At 43.7% G+C, this 21,441-nt stretch overlaps 1 protein-coding gene across 2 annotated transcripts in view; it reads left to right on the top strand.

The window, feature by feature from the left end:
* The window catches only part of thoc2 (THO complex 2), an 85,896-nt gene that overhangs the window by 45,264 nt on the left and 19,191 nt on the right, over nt 1-21,441 (top strand). For both annotated transcript variants that reach the window (XM_063000362.1, XM_063000361.1), the window contains exons 21-31: nt 928-1,107; nt 7,037-7,201; nt 9,762-10,037; nt 11,024-11,165; nt 12,083-12,240; nt 12,509-12,637; nt 12,750-12,881; nt 14,369-14,553; nt 16,733-16,923; nt 18,376-18,478; nt 19,538-19,893. In XM_063000362.1, coding sequence (XP_062856432.1) covers nt 928-1,107; nt 7,037-7,201; nt 9,762-10,037; nt 11,024-11,165; nt 12,083-12,240; nt 12,509-12,637; nt 12,750-12,881; nt 14,369-14,553; nt 16,733-16,923; nt 18,376-18,478; nt 19,538-19,893 — 2,017 coding nt within the window. The remainder of the gene's footprint in view (nt 1-927; nt 1,108-7,036; nt 7,202-9,761; nt 10,038-11,023; nt 11,166-12,082; nt 12,241-12,508; nt 12,638-12,749; nt 12,882-14,368; nt 14,554-16,732; nt 16,924-18,375; nt 18,479-19,537; nt 19,894-21,441) is intronic.

The raw sequence follows: 21,441 nt of genomic DNA, 5'->3' as shown, positions 1-21,441 counted from the left end.
AAAGCCCTGACCTTATCCTCGCTTACTCAAGCCTGAGCTAACAAATGCTCTTTAATAGGGATGTAACGGTGCACCGGAAGACAGTTAAAAATCGGTGCGCATGTGCCGCGATTTGAATCGGTTAATCATTTAAGATGAATCGATATTCACTTTAAACAGCAGAGGACGCTGGCGCTATGTATTTTATTACAGAATAAGGGCAATGTGTAGCATTTACTTTGCATCGTTTGCACATATCTGATAAATAAAAGGATATTCATTATTTAGATGAATTAAATATAAGCACAAATACAGTATTTTGTTTTAAAAAGAAGTAATAAAAGGAAACGTCATCATTTGTCTTCAATTTCATTTGGTTAAAAAAAATCGGGGGGTAAATCGTATCGTGAACCCAGTATCGTGAATCGTATCGCATCGTGGGTAGAGTGTATCGTTGCATCCCTACCTCTTTGAGATAGTATTAAAGGGTGTCCCAAGATTCACGCAAGATTTGAATTTGGCGTCATTTGTGCGGTAAAGTGTTGCCAACGTGGAAAACGAGACAGCGTGACGGCTCACAGTTCAGGGTTATTAGAAATGGAGCGCTATACGAAAGAACAACGCGTTTATTTTAGCAATATTTTAAAAATAATGAATGTTTGGCAGCTACAGTTCGCAATTTTCGTACAAAATATGGTCAGAATAGCGATGTGGAATGTGCCAGCAAGGCCGTGGAGGCCATGTACCCGATATGCTATTCCATACATAACCTTATACTGTATACTTAATGAATTAAAAACCTGTGTACTGTATCAAAATTACTTCTTGTGTGAATTTTGGGACACCCTGTACATTCCCACAGACACACTGACAATAGGTGCCACCTGTGAAGTATGCTGGAGGACGATTGTAATTTGTCTGGTTGTATGTTATTGTTGCTGTGTCCAGGGAGGATATTTTGGCCAGATCAGGAACACAAAGAAGTCCTCTCAGCGGCTGAAGGACGCTCTGCTGGACCACGAGCTGGCTCTTCCCCTGTGCCTGTTGATGGCTCAGCAGAGGAACGGCGTGGTTTTCTCCGAAGGTGGCGAGAAGCATCTTAAATTAGTGGGCAAACTCTACGATCAGGTAACTATCCATCAGTGTATCAGGTTTGATCTGGATTAAAAGTTTTTTTTTCTATCGTGAGGGTTTTCGATGGGAAAGAGGAAAGATAGGACACACACACACACACACACACACACAGAGAGTGGAACCCACAGTTGGCCTTTTTTGTTACCCAGCTGCAGAACTCAATTACTTGCTGGGTAAGCCAGCACACTGTTCATTTCCTCCGTGGTTTCCAGACAAGGCGCGATTTGGAGCAGATGGTGCTAAAAACCTCATCATCAGCCCCATTTTGTGCGACCATTACGGAACGATCCCGTCGGCAGAGCTCGTCTTCGGGTTTTTTTTTTAGTTTTTTTTGTTTTCACGCCCCTCGCTGAATGTCACAAATTAGAGCTTTTAGCGAACGCGTCCTCACCACGCAGGATCGCGAGAATAATCGCCCGTGGTGCGAATGTGCTGCACGCTTTTTTCTCCGTGACTTCGGCGGGGAACCGGTTTAATTATTAATTTCTACTTGTTTTTCTCCTCCTGTGCAGGAAGTTGCTCGCCTCATTACAATCAGCCCAAACGCGTCAGGCTTCCCCGCGATGCCCCCCGCGAGATTGATCGGCTCATCTCGGCTATTGAACGTGCCTCGGTGTGATTGCATGATTTATGCATAAAGCCCCCTTCGGCACAAAGAAAACACGCTCTCGCTTCTCGCTGTTATCGGAAAAAAAATAGGAAATTAGTAGTTTCTCCTCATCACGAGACTCGGCAGGTTGTGATCTCGATGAGCGCTGCGCTTCGATTCTTCGGAAGCTTTTCCTCTTGAACAAATGAAGCTGCCTATCGAGATGATGTGCACGTCGGTTTGAAGTATAAATATTTATGTTTTAATGTATGAATCAGTAAACTAATTAACGTCTTATGGAATCCTTCATTTTATCAGTGCAGCATATGGCTTTGTAAATATACATCTAGCTGTTCTTGGTGGGTGGAGATCATGTAACCACCTCACTTAAAATTATTGCATCTCAATACTCGATACACACCATAAAAGAACTCACAGACGAAAGGTTTGATATTAGAGTCTGCTGGATACCTTGGCAAGAAGAAGAGCAAACCCCCAAAAAACTCCACAAGATTAACCCCAACATCAGGAATAAGCCAAAATATATGATGGAAAACGATTATCTACGCTAGATGTAGAACAGGCCGTTCCAGATAGACATATATAGTATACACTGACCAGACATAACATAATGATCACCTTCCTAATATCGTGTTGACCCCCTTTTGCTGCCCCATACACAACAAACTGTGATGCTCTGTGTATTCTGACACCTTCCTATCAGAACCGGCATGAACTTGCTTAACTAGCTCGTCTGTTGGATCGCTCCCCACGTGCATCAGTGAGCCTTGGCCGCCCATGACCCCGTCTCCGGTTTTTGATAGATACAAGAGACACGAGCTGCAGTTTTGGAGATGCTCTGACCCGGTCGTCTAGCCGTCACAATCTGGCCCTCGTCAGACTCGCTCAGATCCTCACGCTCGCCCATTTTTCCTGCTTCTAACATCAACTCTGAGGATAAAATGTTCACTCGGTGCCTAATATATCCCCCCCACTAACAGGTGCCGTGATGATGAGATAATCAGTGCCATCATTCACCTGTCAGTGGTCATATTGTTATGCCTGGTACTGTATATATAAACAAAACAATCAAAAACATATGAAATAGTACACAGTGTGAGGAACAAAACGTTTAGCTACTTCACTTTGTGCTTATTAATGTGCTTCCAGTAAGCGTATCTACTGTAGGTTGTAGTGACCATAGTGAGGTCGGCTATTTTGTACGGCTCGGAGGCGATGCCACTGTCAAAAAGACAGGAGTGGACGCTAGAGATGGCACTGCTGCATTCCCACAAAGAGCTGCCTCGCGTACAGAGAGCCACACTAACCCAATATGATCCAAACACCCTCCCTTCCCCCTCACACAACGGTGTGCTATTACTTTACACTGCTGTGTCACCCGAGCGACACGGTGACAAACGGTGCAGACTGCTGATTGGTCCATGCAGTTCTCATATATTTAGACAATAGAAGTGCCATATTTCAAAGCCAATTGCAAAAGAAATATAGAGAAAATAAAACGCCACACTGCCGTTTTTAGTTACTGTGCCGTGTCGTCTCTTAGCGTCTGGTGGGAAATAGTCACAGCCACAGCTTAAGTGAACGGCTCTTACTGGTAGCACATTAGTCATGGTACGGTTTGTTCTGGATTTGAATGTGCACTAGGGCTGTCAATACCGCGGTATAGACCAAGCAGCCGTCACAACCGCGACGTTCACGTTTTTTTCCCATCTTGTTTTACGCTTACATTCGGGCGTAATACATGTTAAATAAATTCATAATGAAAATGAGCTAAGAGCGTCATTTTCCCGCCAACTGTTGGCATCCGTTGCTGCTGAGAGTCAGGCTTTGTGTTTTAAGATGGAAACAATGGCAACAGGAATTATAGGCAAGTTTATTAATGATCAAATTGAGTTCACACTCAATAAAATACTTGTAATTTAGACTATATTCAAACGGCCTTAGCAATGACGGTTAATATGGCATTGCAGCCTGCAAATATTCTCTTGCTGGCTTGCTGGAATGATTTAAATGTATTGAAACGAATAATAACTTAAAATGTAGTTTATATTGTTATGTTAATTATACCTACTAAATAGATGGTTAATAGTGGCACGACAACCAGGCTAGATTTCCTCTGCTCTCTAAAGTCGCATGCAGGATCAGTACACGTGTATTAGTGCAGCGAGTACACCATCAGAGAGACTGTTAGTGCCGCCGGGAACATCGCTACCCCACTCAGATCCTCTCTGGAACCACATGTTGGTTTTTCTAGCGCGCAGCAAGGACATAATAACGCAGGTTTAAGGTCTTATAGACTTTATTCTTTATTGAAAACGAAAGGTTTCGTTTAATTAATTATTATTATTTTTTTTTTTACCATATTCTGATTAGATGTGCATTTAAAATATTTAGCCTAGACGGTTTGCTTTTTTTTTTTTTTTTCGTTTCACAGTGTATATCTAGCCTAGGCTAGAAGCTAAATTTAAACCTTTTTTTAATAGAGAAAAGCCGTGCATTCTTATTGCGCATCCTTGCTCTTCTTTGTTCTGTATCTAACAATAAACACGCATTTGATTTAGGGCTGGGCGATTTTGCCAAAAAACTAAAAAATCTCGATATTTTTTTAATTATTACCGACTCTCGATTACGATTCCGATTTTTTTGTTCTTGTATAATGCAATTAAAAAAAGACTTCTTTTTTTTTTTTACATTTTAATTTAAAAGACTGCAGAAGTACAAAAATAGTAACAGCACCACCGATAAGTATCCTTTCAAGGAACTCAAACTTTATAACAATAACTGTATAACAATAATTAAAACAAAATAGAAATCATAATTAGCTATATCCTTTATAAGAATAACTCACAAAAAACTCACTTTAAATAATGTGCAGCAGAACCTCCTTACATTAAGAAAAGTGCAAAACCACATAAGTTCTTTACAGGTTTCTTAAAAGGAACACGAGCCTGTACTGTGCTGTTTCCACCACTGAGTGAGTCTGTATTTTGTCCTCTTGTGACTTGGGGGTGGATGGAGGTCTTAAGATCTGCTTCTAACAATATATAGACTACAATTCCCATGCTCCCACGGACTGTCACGTGACTATCACATGTCCCCGGTCAGCCAATCCTGATCGCGCTCATCGGCTCCGGAGTTTTGATTCATTTCAGCCGTGTTCGATTCGGTGGAATCTTAATTCAACTCTTCTGTTCGTGTGTCTCGTTTTGCCGATCGTGTTTACGCTCCTCATTACTGAATCTAACCGTTACCGTGTATATGACACGTGTTGTCTTCCGTTTACTGTATTAGTTTTCGCTGATTTTGTACACTGTTTTTGCATTTTTGATGTTAAACTTTCCTTGATTTATATTCCGCGAGCGTCTGCTCAGTTTCTGCCTCGTGACATGTTAGTATTTCAATTAAAATATAAAGTATGTAAACAATCGCGATTGTCACATTTCTAACATCGGGTGAAAACGGTCACTCGAATTAATCGTGAAAATCGCCCAGCACTAATTTGATTTGTCTTAAAGCTGTCTCATCTAATATACCGAATTATAGCCTAACAATAAAGCTTGTTTATATAGCTCTAAATTCCAGATAAATTAAGTAATTTTCAAAAACAAAACAAAAAATGGCGGTAATACCGCATTCCACGGTGTTGAGCCACGCTAAATCCCCAAAGGGGAAATTCTTTCACCCAGCAGCCCTAATTACCTGACCAGTAATCAGAAGTTTAAACTAGGGCTGAAACGATTCCTCGAGTAACTCGAGTAAATCGATTACTAAAAATCATCGATTCAAATTTTTTGCATCGAGGAATCGTTTAATCCGCACAACCATATACAGCTCACGGTGTTTTACACGGACGACTTTCACTTTTGCGCAGCGTGTTTAACGCCGTGTGCAGGTGACGTGAAGAATCTGAGGGCTGCGTCCCAAATATCTTAAACATGAACAGGACTTAACAGGACTTGATCCGAGTTCTTTTTGCGGACAGTTTGATGAACGCTACGTATCTGGACACGTCCGCCGCTCCTGCGAACTGAACGTATCGGTTTAGGACGCAGCCGAGATTTGATAGCGCGGACTGCGAGATATAGAGAGAAAATAGCGAACAGGAGGAGACTGGACAGAGAAAACCACAGAAAGTTTGAGATCATTTTAAGCTGATAAAACTAAAACTCAGTAGAACATCCACACCATCAGAGCGTCGTGTTTACTTTACTCATGTTTACTGACTTTACTTCCTTTCAACCACCACAGGCTTTTATGAAGATTTAGGCAAACACACACACACACACACACACACACACACACACACACACACCAGATCTACCTCATCTAGAGACACAATCCTGACAGATTTTTATCCCCCTACAAACACCACAAAACCTCCCAACAAAATATTAAAGCTTTATGTTCTGCGTGAGCTGTAGCTGAAACTTTGAGTTTTGAAAGTTGCACAAATTACAGGCTTATGTTCACGTATTTTTGTTTATTATTATTTATGACTTGATGACCTGATGTTTCAGGTTGCCTGTTTACATTTTAAAAGTAAATTTATTTATTTTTGATTTATTTATTTTTGCATTTAAAAAATGTAAAACTGTCCTGTATGCAAGGAATACAAATGTACAGTTTGGTTTAAGAAACACGTCTTATTTAATCTAATATGTATTTGTTTTTGCTCTTTGTTAAAGCAAAAGTATTTCTTATCCGATTACTCGATTAATCGCTGGAATAATCGATAGAATACTCGATTACAAAAATAATCGATAGTTGCAGCCCTAGTTTAAACCCCACAAAGTTTCCACTGTTGGTCCCCTGAGCAGGGCCCTTATCCCTCAGTTGTATTTAGTCCTAGTAAATAACAATGTCTGCTAAGATCCTCAAATCTAAACGTAAATGTCGGTTTTAAACGTCCGTGCTTGTTAGGACGGGCGCCTAAATTAAAACAGCCTGAGATCAAATGTAACATTGATATTCTGAAAGTGTTCCTGCCGCAGTACAAGTTTTCAGTAATGGCTGAGCCAGGTCTGAGGCTTCGCTTCACCGCTCTCCAACTCTCCTCTCCGCCACTGACACCTGAAAAGCCTTTCCCAGCTTTCTCTCTTTCTAAATTGCTTTACTGGGCATTGCATCGATTTCCCGAGGGGGTGGGCTCCCGGTGATGAATGGCTTTAATAAAACAAGGTGCAGTCGCCCCCCCCCACCCAAATAAATAAGCAACCCAAAGATTTATTAAGAGCATCTGCATTCGGGCCAGGAAGCGTCAGGAGAGCCCGCGTTAATGATGGACGCTTCGTTTTCTTTTCTTTATTCCTTTAGTGTCACGACACGCTGGTGCAGTTCGGTGGCTTTTTGGCGTCCAATCTGAGCACGGAGGATTACATCAAGCGGGTTCCTTCCATAGACGTCCTGTGTAACCAGTTTCACACTCCCCACGATGCTGCCTTCTTCCTGTCCCGCCCTATGTACGCCCATCAGATACTGGTAAGTCGTTAAGTTGTAAGTCGTGCCACCGTACAGTGGATTCATTCAAGTATTGAGACTTTATTATGCTGTGGGTTCGATTTTAAATAGATTTTTAGTACACTTCCTCATCCATAATGTTGCCAGAGCCCTTTTTATGACGCGTGGCACACTCCACACACGCCGAGCGGGGCTGTTTTATGCCTTTTGGTCAATAGTGGCATCCGTTTTTTTTTGGAGGGCTGCTGAGATCAGGGGTTTTCAAACCCAGGGTCATGACCCATAGCTGGGTCTCAAGCCAAAAAAAAAAAGAGAAACAGGAAAATATCTTGTATTCCATCGCCCCCTTGTGGAGGCTTTGTTACATTTTGTAAACCACAGTGGGACCAGAATGTACAGAGCCTTGCCCCAAACCGTTCTTATGAAGTTAAAGGTTTTAAATATTATCGTACACATTTTGTATACCTGTAAGGAACGGGTGTGGCTAAAATGCCATAAAGGAGGGCTGTCAGTATATTTTTCTATGGGAGGGGTACTAATTGTTTATGGGATGGCTCAGTGGGTAGCACTGTGGCCTCACAGCAAGAAGGTCCTGGGGTCGATTCCCAGGTGGAGCGGCCCTGGTCGTTTCTGTGTGGAGTTTGTATGCTCCGGTTTCCTAATCCTAATAAATAAATAAAGAAACGTATGCGATCGCCCCCTTGTGGAGGCTTTAAGTTGCATCTTGTAACCACAGTGGGACCAGCATCGTTTGTGTTGCCTGGGTCGCGTTAAAAAATATGGACATAATGTGGGTCGCTCGCTTGTTACTGGTTTACTTGCTTATTGTGGAATGTTTTAAACTTTTTATAAACATTTGATAAACTTTTCACTTGTTTTGCTTCTGTCCCAACTTTTTTGGAGTGTTTTGCAGGCATTAAATGAAAGAAAAAGTGTTTATATGTGCTAAATTTAAAACTCGGCTAAATAAAGCTTTCTGTTTTATTGAATTTTGCAAAATGTCCCAACTTTTTTTGGAAATAGGGTTTATATTTAGCAAATTTGCCCTGGCCTTGCAATTGGACTTCACGGTTTGGTTCCTAACCCACAATTTACACCGCATTGTCAGGACCTAATTTCCAAACTACATCATATTCGTTCAGATTGCAACAGACGGACTCTAATTAAAACCTGGACACGTCTCAGAAATCAATAATTAAAACACACAGGATGCATCCAACGGTTGGACCCTTGAGCAAGGCTCTTAACCTTCAATTGCTTAGACAGTATACAGTTTCTACACTCACTGTCCATTTTATCAGCTCCACTTACCATATAGAAGCACTTTGTAGTTCTACAATTACTGACTGTAGTCCATCTGTTTCTCTACATGCTTTGTTAGCCCCCTTTCATGCTGTTCTTCAATGGTCAGGACCCCCACAGGACCCCCACAGAGCAGGTATTATTTAGGTGGTGGATCATTCTTAGCACTGCAGTGACACTGACATGGTGCTGGTGTGTTAGTGTGTGTTGTGCTGGTATGAGTGGACCGGACACAGCAGCGCTTTAAACACTGTGTCCACTCACTGTCCACTCTATTAGACACTCCTACCTTGTCGGTCCACCTTGTAGATGTAAAGTCAGAGACGATCGCTCATCTATTGCTGCTGTTTGAGTCGCTCATCTTCTAGACCTTCATCAGCGGTCACAGGACGCTGCCCACGGGGCGCTGTTGGCTGGATGTTTTTGGTTGGTGGACTATTCTCAGTCCAGCAGTGACAGTGAGGCGTTTAAAAACTCCAGCAGCGCTGCTGTGTCTGATCCACTCATACCAGCACAACACACACTAACACACCACCACCATGTCAGTGTCACTGCAGTGCTGAGAATGATCCACCACCTAAATAATACCTGCTCTGTGGTGGTGCTGTGGGCTAACAAAGCATGTAGGACTACAGTCAGTAATTGTAGATGTAATGTAAATATATACCCGGTGGCACTGGGTCTTTACTGCCTTTACTGAGTCTTGGTCCTGCCAAAACCACACCCGAAACACACAAGCATGCCTTCTTATTGGTTGAATTTTGCCAGCCCCCTGTATTTCGAGCCTGTTGTGGCCTCAAGAGCTGATAAATATATACATAAATATACGGGAGCAGCTGAAAGAGGGAAACTCTCTATATCATTAACAGGCAACAAACATACAGATGAATTAAATCTTCATTTTTATGCAAATTCGGTACTACCCAGCTACAATAAACCCCCACCCCGAAAAGAAGTTCCCTCTGTCTCTAATAAGATTCGCCTGCAGCGTTTCCCGTATCTACTTTGCAGCACATTTTTAACTCCATATTTCACCGTCACTCCTGCAGGTTTTTTTTTAGTCAAAAGTGCCGCAGTTTTAATTCCCCGACTCCAGCTGTGAAGCGCAGAGCTACTTAGCGCCACTGATTTATGCCAGCTCCGTGCCAAGCGGAGCTCAGTCTCTCGCCCCGGTCCGGGAGCCGTGCCCGCTCTCGTTTCATCCCGCCGACATGCCCGTCGCTCCATCCGTTTCTTGTTTCGCCCCTGAATAGGCTAATCATTACGCTTTCCCGCCCAGGCCAAGTACGACGAGCTGAAAAAAGCCGACAAGGGAAACCGGCAGCAGCAGAAGGTCCAGAAGTACATCTCCGCGTGCGAGCAGGTGATGGCGCCCGTGCACGAGGCCGTCGTCTCGCTGCATCTGCCCCGGGTCTGGGACGACCTGCGGCCACAGTTCTACGCCACCTTCTGGTCGCTCACCATGTACGACCTGGCCGTGCCTCACGCCGCCTACGGGCGCGAGGTCAACAAGCTCAAGATGCAGATGAAAGCCATCGACGACAACGCAGAGATGGTAGGAGAACTTCTGCGTGCTCTGACGCGACAATAAGTGATTTATTTAATGTAATATTATCAAAAATAGATTTTATAAGACTGATGATTTGATTAAAATATACTGCTATTAAAACCAGATTTAATTTTAAATTTGTTAATGCTATTAAAACTTGAAATTGTATTTTTAACAATAAATATTACAAGTTTATAGTTACAAACTATCTTTTAGATTTAATATTATAATATTATTTATAAACTCTTTATCTTTTAGATTTAATATTTAAAAGTTTTTTTTCTATTTTATTTATATATTTTCCCCCTAAATTTTCTACTGGTTTAGACATATCCAATTACCCAATTCATTTATCCAATTTCAGCCAACCATTCTACGCCCCCTTCGGGTTTATATGGGGATCCGTATCGTGTACGGAGAGTCGCGCCCTGATCCCCATTATCCGGCGTATCATTGTGGAGGCAGCATCGATCAGTCAGCACCCGTTGTTATAGTAACAGCATCTTCTTCCTGGCTGACGTGGTCTGAGGATGGTTAAGCCTCGATTTGCAGACAGTTTGTTGGGACAGTGATGGCTCAGTGGTTAAGGTACTAGACTAGTAATCAAAAGGTTGCCGGTTCAAGCCTCACAACCGCCAAGTTGCCACTGTTGGGCCCCTGTGCAAGGCCCTTAACCCTCAATTGCTCAAAAAATGTGTTCAGTCATAATTGTATTATGTATTTTTACAGGATATAACCTGAACCAGGATTTTAATTGTTTATATTTGTGGCCAATTAAAAGGATTTATTTGATATTAAAAGGATTTATTTATTTATCTACTTCAATAGTCATACTTTTATTTTAGTCAGTAAGTAATTTAGTAATGAATGAGACTAGAAAGTTAGTGGATCTTGTATTTCCATGTACTGAATAGAGCAGGATTAGTATGAAGCCTTTAAAAGTTCCCGAACTTCTCCTCCTATGTGCTGAGAGATTATTTCTGCTCCCACAGCCCATGAACAAAAAGAAGAAGGAGAAGGAAAGATGTACGGCGCTGCAGGATAAGCTGCTGGAGGAGGAGAAGAAGCAGCTGGAGCACGTGCAGAGGGTGCTGAACCGTCTCAAACTGGAGAAGGATAACTGGTTACTCGCCAGTGAGGATTATTGCTTGTTTTTCTACGTTTCACACCAGTAGTGATGATCTCTGGTCCAAAAACAATACTGAACTTTGAATGGTGTTTACCCAGTCTCTACACTATATAGGCAAAAGTGGGCGGCTCGGTGGGTAGCACCGTCTCCTCACAGCAATAAGGACCTGGGTTCGATTCCTAGGTGGATCGATCCGGGTCCTTTCTGTGTGAGGTTTGCATGTTCTCCCCTTGGATCTTGGACAAGGACAGAGTAATAAAATGCAAACTTCGAACAGAAGGAATCGAACCCAGACCCTTCTTGCTGTGAGGTGACGGAGGATCCAGGGTTCGTATCTCAAGAGGTGCTATCGGCCAGCCGAGCTACACGATCGGCTACGTTATCACCTGACCTCACGGGCGGCACGGTGGCTCGGTGGGTAGCACCGTCGCCTCACAGCAAGAAGGTCCTGGGTTCACTTCCGAGTCTCATCCGTGGGTTTCCTCCGGGAGCTCCGGTTTCCTCCTACAGTCCAAATACATGCAAGTGAGGTGAACTGGAGATACAAAATAATCCATGACTGTTTGACATTAAACTTGAACTGATAAAACATGACGTTAAAACCCTAATAAACAGCCAAAAGCGTTAATATAGGTTGCCCCCTTTGCCTGCGTTCCTTTGGTGGGGTTTTTGTGACTCACTGTCCAGGGTATTCCTGCTTTGCGCCTAGTGTTTAGTGGACCCGCCGCGACCCTGACCAGGATAAAGCAGTGGAAATTTCCAAGCCCGAAAGTGCTGCCTACTCAGCCTTCATTCTTCTGTCTAACCCAGATAACAATACAGTCTGTGCTGACTGTCGCAGTACATCATAAAACCTATTATCAGCGCTCGCCCGCTCATTCTTCTTGTCTATTATTTATTTATTATTATTTATTTTTCACAGAATCCACCAAGAACGAGACCATCACAAAGTTCCTGCAGCTCTGCCTGTTCCCGCGCTGCGTCTTCTCCGCCATCGACGCCGTCTACTGCGCCCGCTTCGTGGAGCTGGTGCATCAGCAGAAGACTCCCAACTTCTGCACGCTGCTCTGTTACGACCGCGTGAGTTAAAACGAGCAGCTTTAGTCGGGTCTATCGAGACGAGAGCCAGAACTCGCAGGCTCGCACTGCATTGTGTTGCTCGCTTGTTTGTCTAAACGAGGCTCTCCTGCTGGGCCTGATTGTGCCTAGTGTTTGATTATGTGCATTAAAGCAGCGGCGTGTAGAAAAGCCTGTTCATAGTGGTGCTGGAGATAATATCTCTCGCAGGATAGTCACGGAAACCGTATGGTCAGTCTCTCACTTATTTCCTCTCTCTCTCATATCGCAGGTTTTCTCAGACATTATTTACACAGTTGCGAGCTGTACAGAAAACGAATCCCGGCGCTACGGTCGCTTCCTCTGCTGTATGTTGGAAACCGTAACGAGATGGCACAGCGATAAAGCCATCTATGAGAAGGTACACGGCCTTATATTCCATCCTCACACCCAGCTGGGAGGTCGAAACTTCTATTTTTACGGCGGCGCCGCCGGCTTCGATTAACGTGTACCGATTGTGCTTCCCTCGGCAGGAGTGCGGCAATTACCCGGGGTTCCTCACCATCTTCAGAGCCAGCGGGTTTGACGGGGGCAATAAAGCCGACCAACTCGACTACGAGAACTTCCGACACGTCGTTCATAAGTGGCATTACAAGCTGACTAAAGTAAGCAATCATGTTAAGATACACCGATCAGGCCGTAACGTTATGACCACCTTCCTGATATTGTGTTGGTCCCACTTTTGCTGCCAAATCAGCCATGACCCGTCAAGGCATGGACTCCACTAGACCCCTGAAGGTGTGCTCTGGTATCTGGCACCAAGATGTTACATTTCTGTTGGATCCGACCACACGTGCATCAGTGAGCCTTGGCCGCCCATGACCCTGTCGCCGGTTTACCACTGATAGATGCTGACCACTGCAGACCGGGACACACCCCACAAGAGCTGCAGTTTTGGAGATGCTCTGACCCTGTCGTCTAGCCGTCACAATCTGGCCCTCGTCAAGCTCGCTCAGATCCTCACGCTCGCCCTTTTTTCCTGCTTCTAACATCAACTTTGAGGATAAAATTGATGAAGAGATAATCAGTGTCATCATTCACCTGTCAGTGGTCATAATGTTATGCCTGGTCGGTGTATAGCCCAATAAACATGTTTAGAATTGTTCCCGGTTCCTGTTCCAGTCCCCGGTGGGTTAATGTACAAGTCACTGTGCACGATACCCCAATTGTTTGATGTCCATTTAAAATTCAATGCTGTTAAGATACAAGGCCAAAAGGACGTGGGAACTCTGATTTATAATAATATATAAATTTATATAGTGCCTTTCACATACCCAAGGGCACCTTACAATGTAAATAATAAAGGAAAGAGCGAATAACATCATTATTATAAAAACTGTACGCCTTTATTAAACTTCAGGGTGCCACGGTGGGTCCTGGGTTCGATTTTGTAACTTCATTCCTTGTTTTTGTTTGCTTTACGCCCCTTTGTCCAAAGTGTAGCATTAAGCATTGATCCTAAACTGGTGTGTGCCTGCTTGGACATAAACATCTGATCATATTTTAATGTTGAAATGGCCTAAATGAAGAGCTAATCTGCACCTAAATGTAACAAAACTGTGGGCGCCCGGGTGGCGCAGCTGGGATAATCCACTAGCACACCAGCGCCGTGACTCTGAGCTCGGTTCTCGGCTCTGCTCTCGGTCGGCTGGGCGCCCTGTAGGATAGGAGGCACGGTTGGTTAATGCCTGCAGCAGTTAAAATTGGCGTCCAGTCTGCAGGGTGGGTAAGACCCGATGTGATAAGGGGTGTGGTTATCAACGCTGTGGTTGCACAGGGAGGAGTGCAGAGATCTGGGCGTGGCTCTCCTCTCGCACAAATCCTCCGAAGTAGGGGTGAATAAGAAGGGATTGGTGGACTGTGCACACGTCTGAGGGCGTGTGTGTGTCGGGGAAATATACATCCAGCAGTGGATTGGGATAAAATGCATAGAAAATACTAAATGTAACCAAACTGAGCAGAGCAGATGGCCAATAAACTGACCTGCTGTAGAGGTTTCCTTCTTTGGGGTAAAGATCTCAGCTGTTTAATGTCCACATACTTTTGGCCATATAGCAACACTACTTGCCATAATGCTTGTGTTCCTTTCTAGGCCTCGGTGCACTGCCTGGAGACGGGCGAGTACACCCACATTCGCAACATCCTGATCGTGCTGACCAAGATCATCCCCTTCTACCCCAAAGTGCTGAACCTGGGCCAGGCCCTGGAGTGCCGGGTGCACAAGATCTGCCAGGAGGAAAAGGAGAAGAGGCCCGATCTCTATGCATTAGCTATGGGGTATCGTACATTCTGAACGGCCTGTACCGTTATTTTGGGGGTGGTGGTGTGTGTTAGGTTTTAGGGAAATGTAGTGCGCACCAGAGCTTAGTTCACGTGACGTTTCTTTTAGGGTTTGTTGTGCTGGAGGTAAAATAAAAGGGCTGATAAACCCGGGCAGGTGCTGCGTAATGCGATATTGCTTTATTTCACGCCGAGCGATCCGTCCACGCCGATGAAATGAGCAGATCAATCGTCTCGGCTAGACGTTCACCGTTTATAGGTTCCCACGCCGAGGCTCGGCCGCATTACCCTGCGAGTCTGGTGAGCTCGTTACTTCCAGCGTACGCCCGAGCGTTTTATAGATGGAAGAGAGAGTCCGGAGCGGCTTGTGATCTTCTCCGCTCGGTGATCTGCGCAGTAAGTGCAGTGTAAATAGAAATAGAAATGACGCTCGCGTTTACTCGGGCTGTTTGGCAAACACGCATATTTCAGCGGTGAGGATTTAAGCGGGAGGTGAGAGCAATCAGATCCGCTGTCCTTTAAGGAAAACACTTTGCACTCGGGTGTATTGATGGCTGTTAAATTACCTAATCGTATCTCGTATCGTTTATGATGTGTATACGTCATGCCTGATGCGTTTGTGAGACCCCTGCTGTATCATTTTCCCTTCATCCTCTTCAATTGCCTCTCATTTATTCAGATACTTGTAGATTACGCTCATGATTTTGAGCCCTGACTGGTTCTCGGGGGCCTTAAATCTCTCCAGATCGTTTATTTTTTTAGTTTTATGCATTTTCCCCCTCAATATTTCTCCCAATCCAGCCGCACCCAATTACCCGATCGTGTTTTGCTTACTGTTCTGCTGCAGATATCCAATTCTGTCCCCCTTCGACATGTGCAGTAGCCGACCGCTTCTTTTCACCTGCGTGAGGCGGGTTTATACGGAGATCTGTATGGCGCACAGAGAGTCACACCCAGATCTCTATTATCCCTCGTCTTATAACTGCGGCAATTATAAGGAAGCCCTGTTCAACCATTGTCCCGCCCCTATACAGACACACAGCCAATCCTCTACCTGTATCGGAGTCAGCACATGGCCGGCTGATAGCAGTGCTGAGATTAGAACTCGAGAGCTTGAGATCGCAGCACTGGTGGGCTTATGTGTTTTACCCTAGCTTCATCATTTTAAGAAAGTACAATAAAGCCGTACCAGTACACATAAAGCTTTAAATTATGTCATTATGACTATAAGTGGCGTTTAAACTGTGGCTGATTTAATGAACATTGTGGAGATGATGTTAGCAGTGGATGATCCATCAACACTGGTCCAATTAAGCAATAGTCTGAACTGAACTGGTCATCAGTAGGCTTCTGGTTTAAGCCACTTCACTAAGTTGCCATTCTTGGGCCCCTGAGTGAGGTCCTTAATTCTTAATAGCCTGCAATGTATTCAGCCTCAATTGTAAGTCGTGTGTGTTGGGTGCCCAGGTGGCACAGTGGGATAATCCACTAGCACACCAGCGTGGAGCTTCTGAGCTCCAGGCTCCGAATCTCGGCTCTGCTACCGGTCGGCTGGGCGCCTTCTTGCAGACACAATTGGCTTCCAGTCTGTTTGGTGGGAAAAGACTGGACTAAGGGGTGGGGTTATCAGAAAGTGGATGAGCGCAGAGATCGGGGCGTGGCTCTCTGTACCTGAAGTCGACCTCACACACACATCCACTGCAGTATGGGTAAATAGGAAGGGATTGGTGGACTGCGCACTTATGGGAGGGAGTGTGTGTCAGGCGATATATACACCCCTCCGTGGGCGCCGTTGGGGTCCCCAGTAGCGTATTGGCTCCACTAAATTGGGAGAAAAAGGGGATAAAATGCATAAAAAGATAAATAAAAAGATGTTAATGTGTTCTCTGACTCTTTGTTCAGAGCTCAGACAGTGAACCAGCAGTTATTATTAGTAGCGTCTTATCTGACTAGTTGAACCAGTAGTCCTCAGGTAGATGTGCAAACCCAGTAGGAATTCTCCACACATCAGTACTTAAGTTCAAATCTGACTCATAATATTTCCCCAACACTATGCGACGTACGTTTCAGCTAAGCGCTGATCTCGCCGTTTTCCTGGTGGACATAGTGCTATGTAGTTTTTTTTTTTTTTCTTATTTCACCTGTTCTGTGATTTAACCGTTTATGTGACTTGCAGTTACTCAGGCCAATTGAAAAGCAGGAAAGTGCACATGGTGCCCGAGAACGAGTTCCACTACAAGGAGCTGGTGATCAGCGCCAACCACGGTTCCTTGCAGAACGGCCCAGGCAGCTCTGCCAAGACGGGCGCTGCCAACCCTGCTTCGGCTAGCGGTGGGAAGAGCGACGAGGGAGGTGCGGACGATTCGGGTACGTTTAATGTCAAAATTAGGAAGGTCTCTCTCACTTATTTATATGGGTTATATGCATAGGGATTGGATGTTAATATGACTTACCATATATCGAGACTGACAGTGCGATATGGTATAGAACCCCCTTATGTGTCATATCTACAGATACACGTGTACAGCACAATTAAATTCTTTTTCCTCACATCCCAGCTAGATTGGAAGCTGGGGTCAGAACACAGGGTCAGCCATTATACATCATCCCTGGAGCAGACAGGGTTAAGGGCCTTGCTCAATGGCAGAGCTGGGATTTGAACTCTTAACCTTTCGATCGATAGCCCAAAGCTCCACCCACTAGGCTGCCACTGTCCCAATATGGACAATAAGATCAAACACTGAGAAAAGAGGCATGTAGGAAATGTCCATGTTTTATGGGGTGACTAAAACTCTGCATTTACGTGATAAATTGCATAACTATTTTTATTTTAGTGCTTTTTATTATGTCAGCGATGACAGAACTACACTTTGCAAAGACTGTCGCATACTAATCACCATAAAACAAATTAAAAATACATTTAAAGAAACTTTCATACAGGATAATACAGAAATAATCATCACTTCTTTAGCAGTTTGAGCTACAGTAGCTCCACGCGTGGATCAATGAGTCTTGGCCCCGCCCATGACCCTGTCGCCGGTTTACCACCGTTCCTTCCTTGGACCACTTTTGATAGATACTGACCACTGCAGTTTTGGAGATGCTCTGACCCGGTCGTCCTGCTTCTAACACATCAACTTTGAGCAAATATTATGTATATGCTGGGAACATTTCTGGGGGTTTGAATCCTGGGCTGGGCATATAAATACAGAAGGTGCTTGGTGTTACGTATACCTAGCCATTAGGGGAAACATCAGTGCACTCTTTGTGCTGGTCCCAAGTACAGATAAATAGGAGAGTTTCAGTGTCAAGCAGGGGGTGTTTGGTGTAAAAAAAAAAAAAAAAAATTAAATATGTGGACAAATGATCCCCAGTGGCCCCCGACCTTTTTTGCACTATGGATCAGTTTCATATAAGATTATAAAATTATACGACAAGTATAATAAACACACAAAGTGCATAAGAATACTACTCACCACTGATGGACAATCAGTAGGAACCCTGAGCTTTGTGGGCTTAATTTTTTGGTGCCTGAAATAGGCGTCAAGAGGAACGGACGGGTGTTTTTAAAAAAATAATAAAACGTCTTTCAGAATGTGATCGTCAATAAAACAGAATAAAAATATATTATTTATTCTTTCTGTGCGGCCCGGTAATAAATGACCACTCCGTGACCCACTACTGCCCTAACGGGTTCAGCCCAAAGGAATCATTCATTTATTTAGGTTTATTTGTGTTTCTTTTCTCATTTCTTGAAGACTGCATGAAACCTGTCGTGTCGAGTCTGGCTGCATGAACTGCGTGTTTAATATTTTGTAGATAAATCTAAGGACAAGTCTCTGGCGGCTTCCAAAGCATCCAGCAAGAACCTGACCACGGCGAACAAAGTGAGCAGCAGCAACGGCAGCAGCACACCCAACAGGTAGCCCTCAGGCTTACACACACACACACACACACACACACACACACACACACACACACACACACCACGGTGCACACACTCTCTCACCCTGAGCACAACCCGGGCACGGCAGGATGATGTACGGCTCTCATCACACGGATAATGTTATTAAAAGGTCGGTCCCACAGGCAAGGGAGTTTAGTGCCGGCTTATTATTTCAATCTGCTCTGCAAATAAATCAGTCCTCTTTCAAAGTCTACCTTCTCTATGAACTGCGTAATCCAATTTGAGCACTGTTTGAGGCATGGATCCACTTAGCGTTCTATTAAATCGCTCGGAGAACCCGTCGCGGAAGAGACGTTTCTGTGCGTCACGGTCATTACGACGTCCGGACGATTGAGAAATGCTCCTCGAATTGGTCGTACGAAACATCGTTTTAAAAAGAAGATAAAAAAAAAATTCTCGCTACGAGGTGGCACGGACGATCTCTATTAAGGTCCATTCAGGACCGGTGGGAACGTAATGAGTTCGTAACGGTTCTTATGATCTCTGGTGTGTTCTACTGGGGGTCAGAGATCGTGCCATCATCATCATCCACTGCAGTCACTGGGATTTTAATTTACAACACTGGGAAGGTCTACCACCGAGAGTCGTAATCCAGAGTTCAGGACGTCTTCATCAAACCACAGACTCCTCAGAGACTAAAGGAGCAGCACAGCAATAACGCAGAATCTACGTTTGAGGAACATCTGGGCCGTTTTCCTGTAGCAACTGGATGAAATTAAACTTCATTTTTTATCTTTGTTCAACTCTGAATCTAATATGACACACCTAACACTACTCAGAATGTGTTTTGGTCAAATCTCGGGCATCTTTGTTTCATTTTTACATGGTTTTTAAGTGGGAAGATGGTCGTATATAAGTAACAGGACTGAGTTTTTAACCTAGACTTAGTAAATACATGAAATATAGTAGTCTGGAGAACATGCTGCTATATGATTACAAACCTTTGAATATATGTGTGTATTTTAAACACGCTCTATCAATTCCACCATTTATTTATTTGTTTTCCTCACCCAGCACTAAGGGAAGTAAAGAGAAAGAGGAGGAGAAGAAGAGTGGAAAGGAGAAAAAGGAAAAGAAGGAGAAGATAGTTGCCAGCACTCCAGAGGCCAAGGCAGGAGGGAAGGAGAAGCAGAAGGACGAGAAGACGGGCGAGGCCAAGGAAAAAACACCCAAGGCCGAGAAGGACAAGAGAAAGGACGACAAGAAGGACGAGAAGACCAAGAGCGAGGCCAAGGCCGCTGAAAAAGAGTCGTCCAAGGAGCGAGAGGTGACCAAAGAGGGCAAGATAAAGGAAAGCAGCAAGGGCGAGAAAACCGCTGGATCCCTAAAGTCTCCGGTTCCCAGATCTGAAGGATTAGAGTCTGAACGGGGTAAAGGAACTTCACTGGTTTAAACTGCTTTATTACATCTCTCACTTTCACTATTTATTCCTCAGCTTCTGACCCAGAAACTAAGACCACAAAGGTGTGGCTAATACGGGCAGTTAGGACAGTATGATCTATGTGTCGCTAAGAATAGACACTAACCTTTATTTTAGTCTAGTGTACCCATTCAGTCCTCGGTCCTCTTTTTTTAATGCCTTTCCCCTCATTTTTCTCAGTCGTCAGCCAATCGTTACGTAGAAAAGCCGAAATTCGAACCTCGTAAGCTTGTCATTTAAAAAACAAAAGCTAAATAATAATAATAGTGGTTTTAGACTTTTGGCCTCCACTGTATGATGTGATGAAACCGTCCATTTATTAGATGATTTTATCTCTCCCTATGATGCCAGTGTGGAATCATAGATGATCATTTTACATATATGTTACATTCCAGCAGCCATACATACATATAAATAAATAAATATGAAGTGGACCCACCATATAAAGACAGAATACAATATGCAGACTCGGACTAAATACTGATCTTGCCCTAAAATGACACAGATGTGTTAAACATGACTTTAAAATCCAAACAAACAACAAGTTTTTACAAATTTTTCTCCCAGTCTATTCATATCCAGTTACCTGATCGTATTTCACCTTTGGATCAGATTTACTTTAAAAAATAACAAATAAAAAACCTAAATAAAACTAGTGGTTTTAGACTTTTGGCCTCTACTGTATGATCTTCCTATAAGGGTGGCACGGTGGCTAAGTGGGTAGCACTGTCGCCTCACAGCAAGAATCCCCAGGTTCGATCCCCAGTTTGCATGTTCTCCCCGTGTCCGTGTGTGTTTCCTCCGGGAGCTCCGGTTTCCTCCCACAGTCCAAAAACATGCAAGTGAGGTGAATTAGAGGTACAAAATGGTCCATGACTGTGTTTGACATTAAACTTGTGAACTGATGAATCTTGTGACGAGTAACTACGTGTCCTGTCATGAATGTAACCAAAGTGTGTAAAACATGACGTTAAAATCCTAATAAATAAATAAATCTCTGCCTATTATAGATAAAATATTTAAATATATTTTACTTTCTATCAGTCGTTCTTTGATTTTTTTATTTTATTAGAAAATGTTGTCGGTAGAGGTTTTGACTTTAGTTTGAACACAAAGCATGTCTGACATAGATAATGTTATAGATAAGAATTTAAGGCTTTGTACGTCCTACTGCTGACCTCTTAATGACCCAGAGATGATGACCAACACCTAGTTGATTGCTGTCACTCCGAAAAGACCACATACTAAATCAGGGGTGTCACCGAGGGCCACATGTGCATTATGGTGGCCCTCAGGGTCGATTGTAACGTATCCTGCTGTGATTGCAGTCGGCCTTTTAATTAAACAACAATTTGTTGTTTTTCTTGGAGGCTAAATTTATCCTGTATATTTATAACATATATCTACATTTATATTGTCCTCCTTTACCACAGACACGCCTCATAACATGAGACGTACCGGTTTCTCTTATTAAAGCACAAACTTGTTTTCACTTTCA

Source organism: Trichomycterus rosablanca, chromosome 8 (genome assembly GCF_030014385.1).
Source record: "Trichomycterus rosablanca isolate fTriRos1 chromosome 8, fTriRos1.hap1, whole genome shotgun sequence".
NCBI classification, from domain to species: Eukaryota; Metazoa; Chordata; class Actinopteri; order Siluriformes; family Trichomycteridae; genus Trichomycterus; species Trichomycterus rosablanca.
Note: the sequence above shows the minus strand (reverse complement) of the source record. Positions and strands in the feature narration are given on the sequence as shown.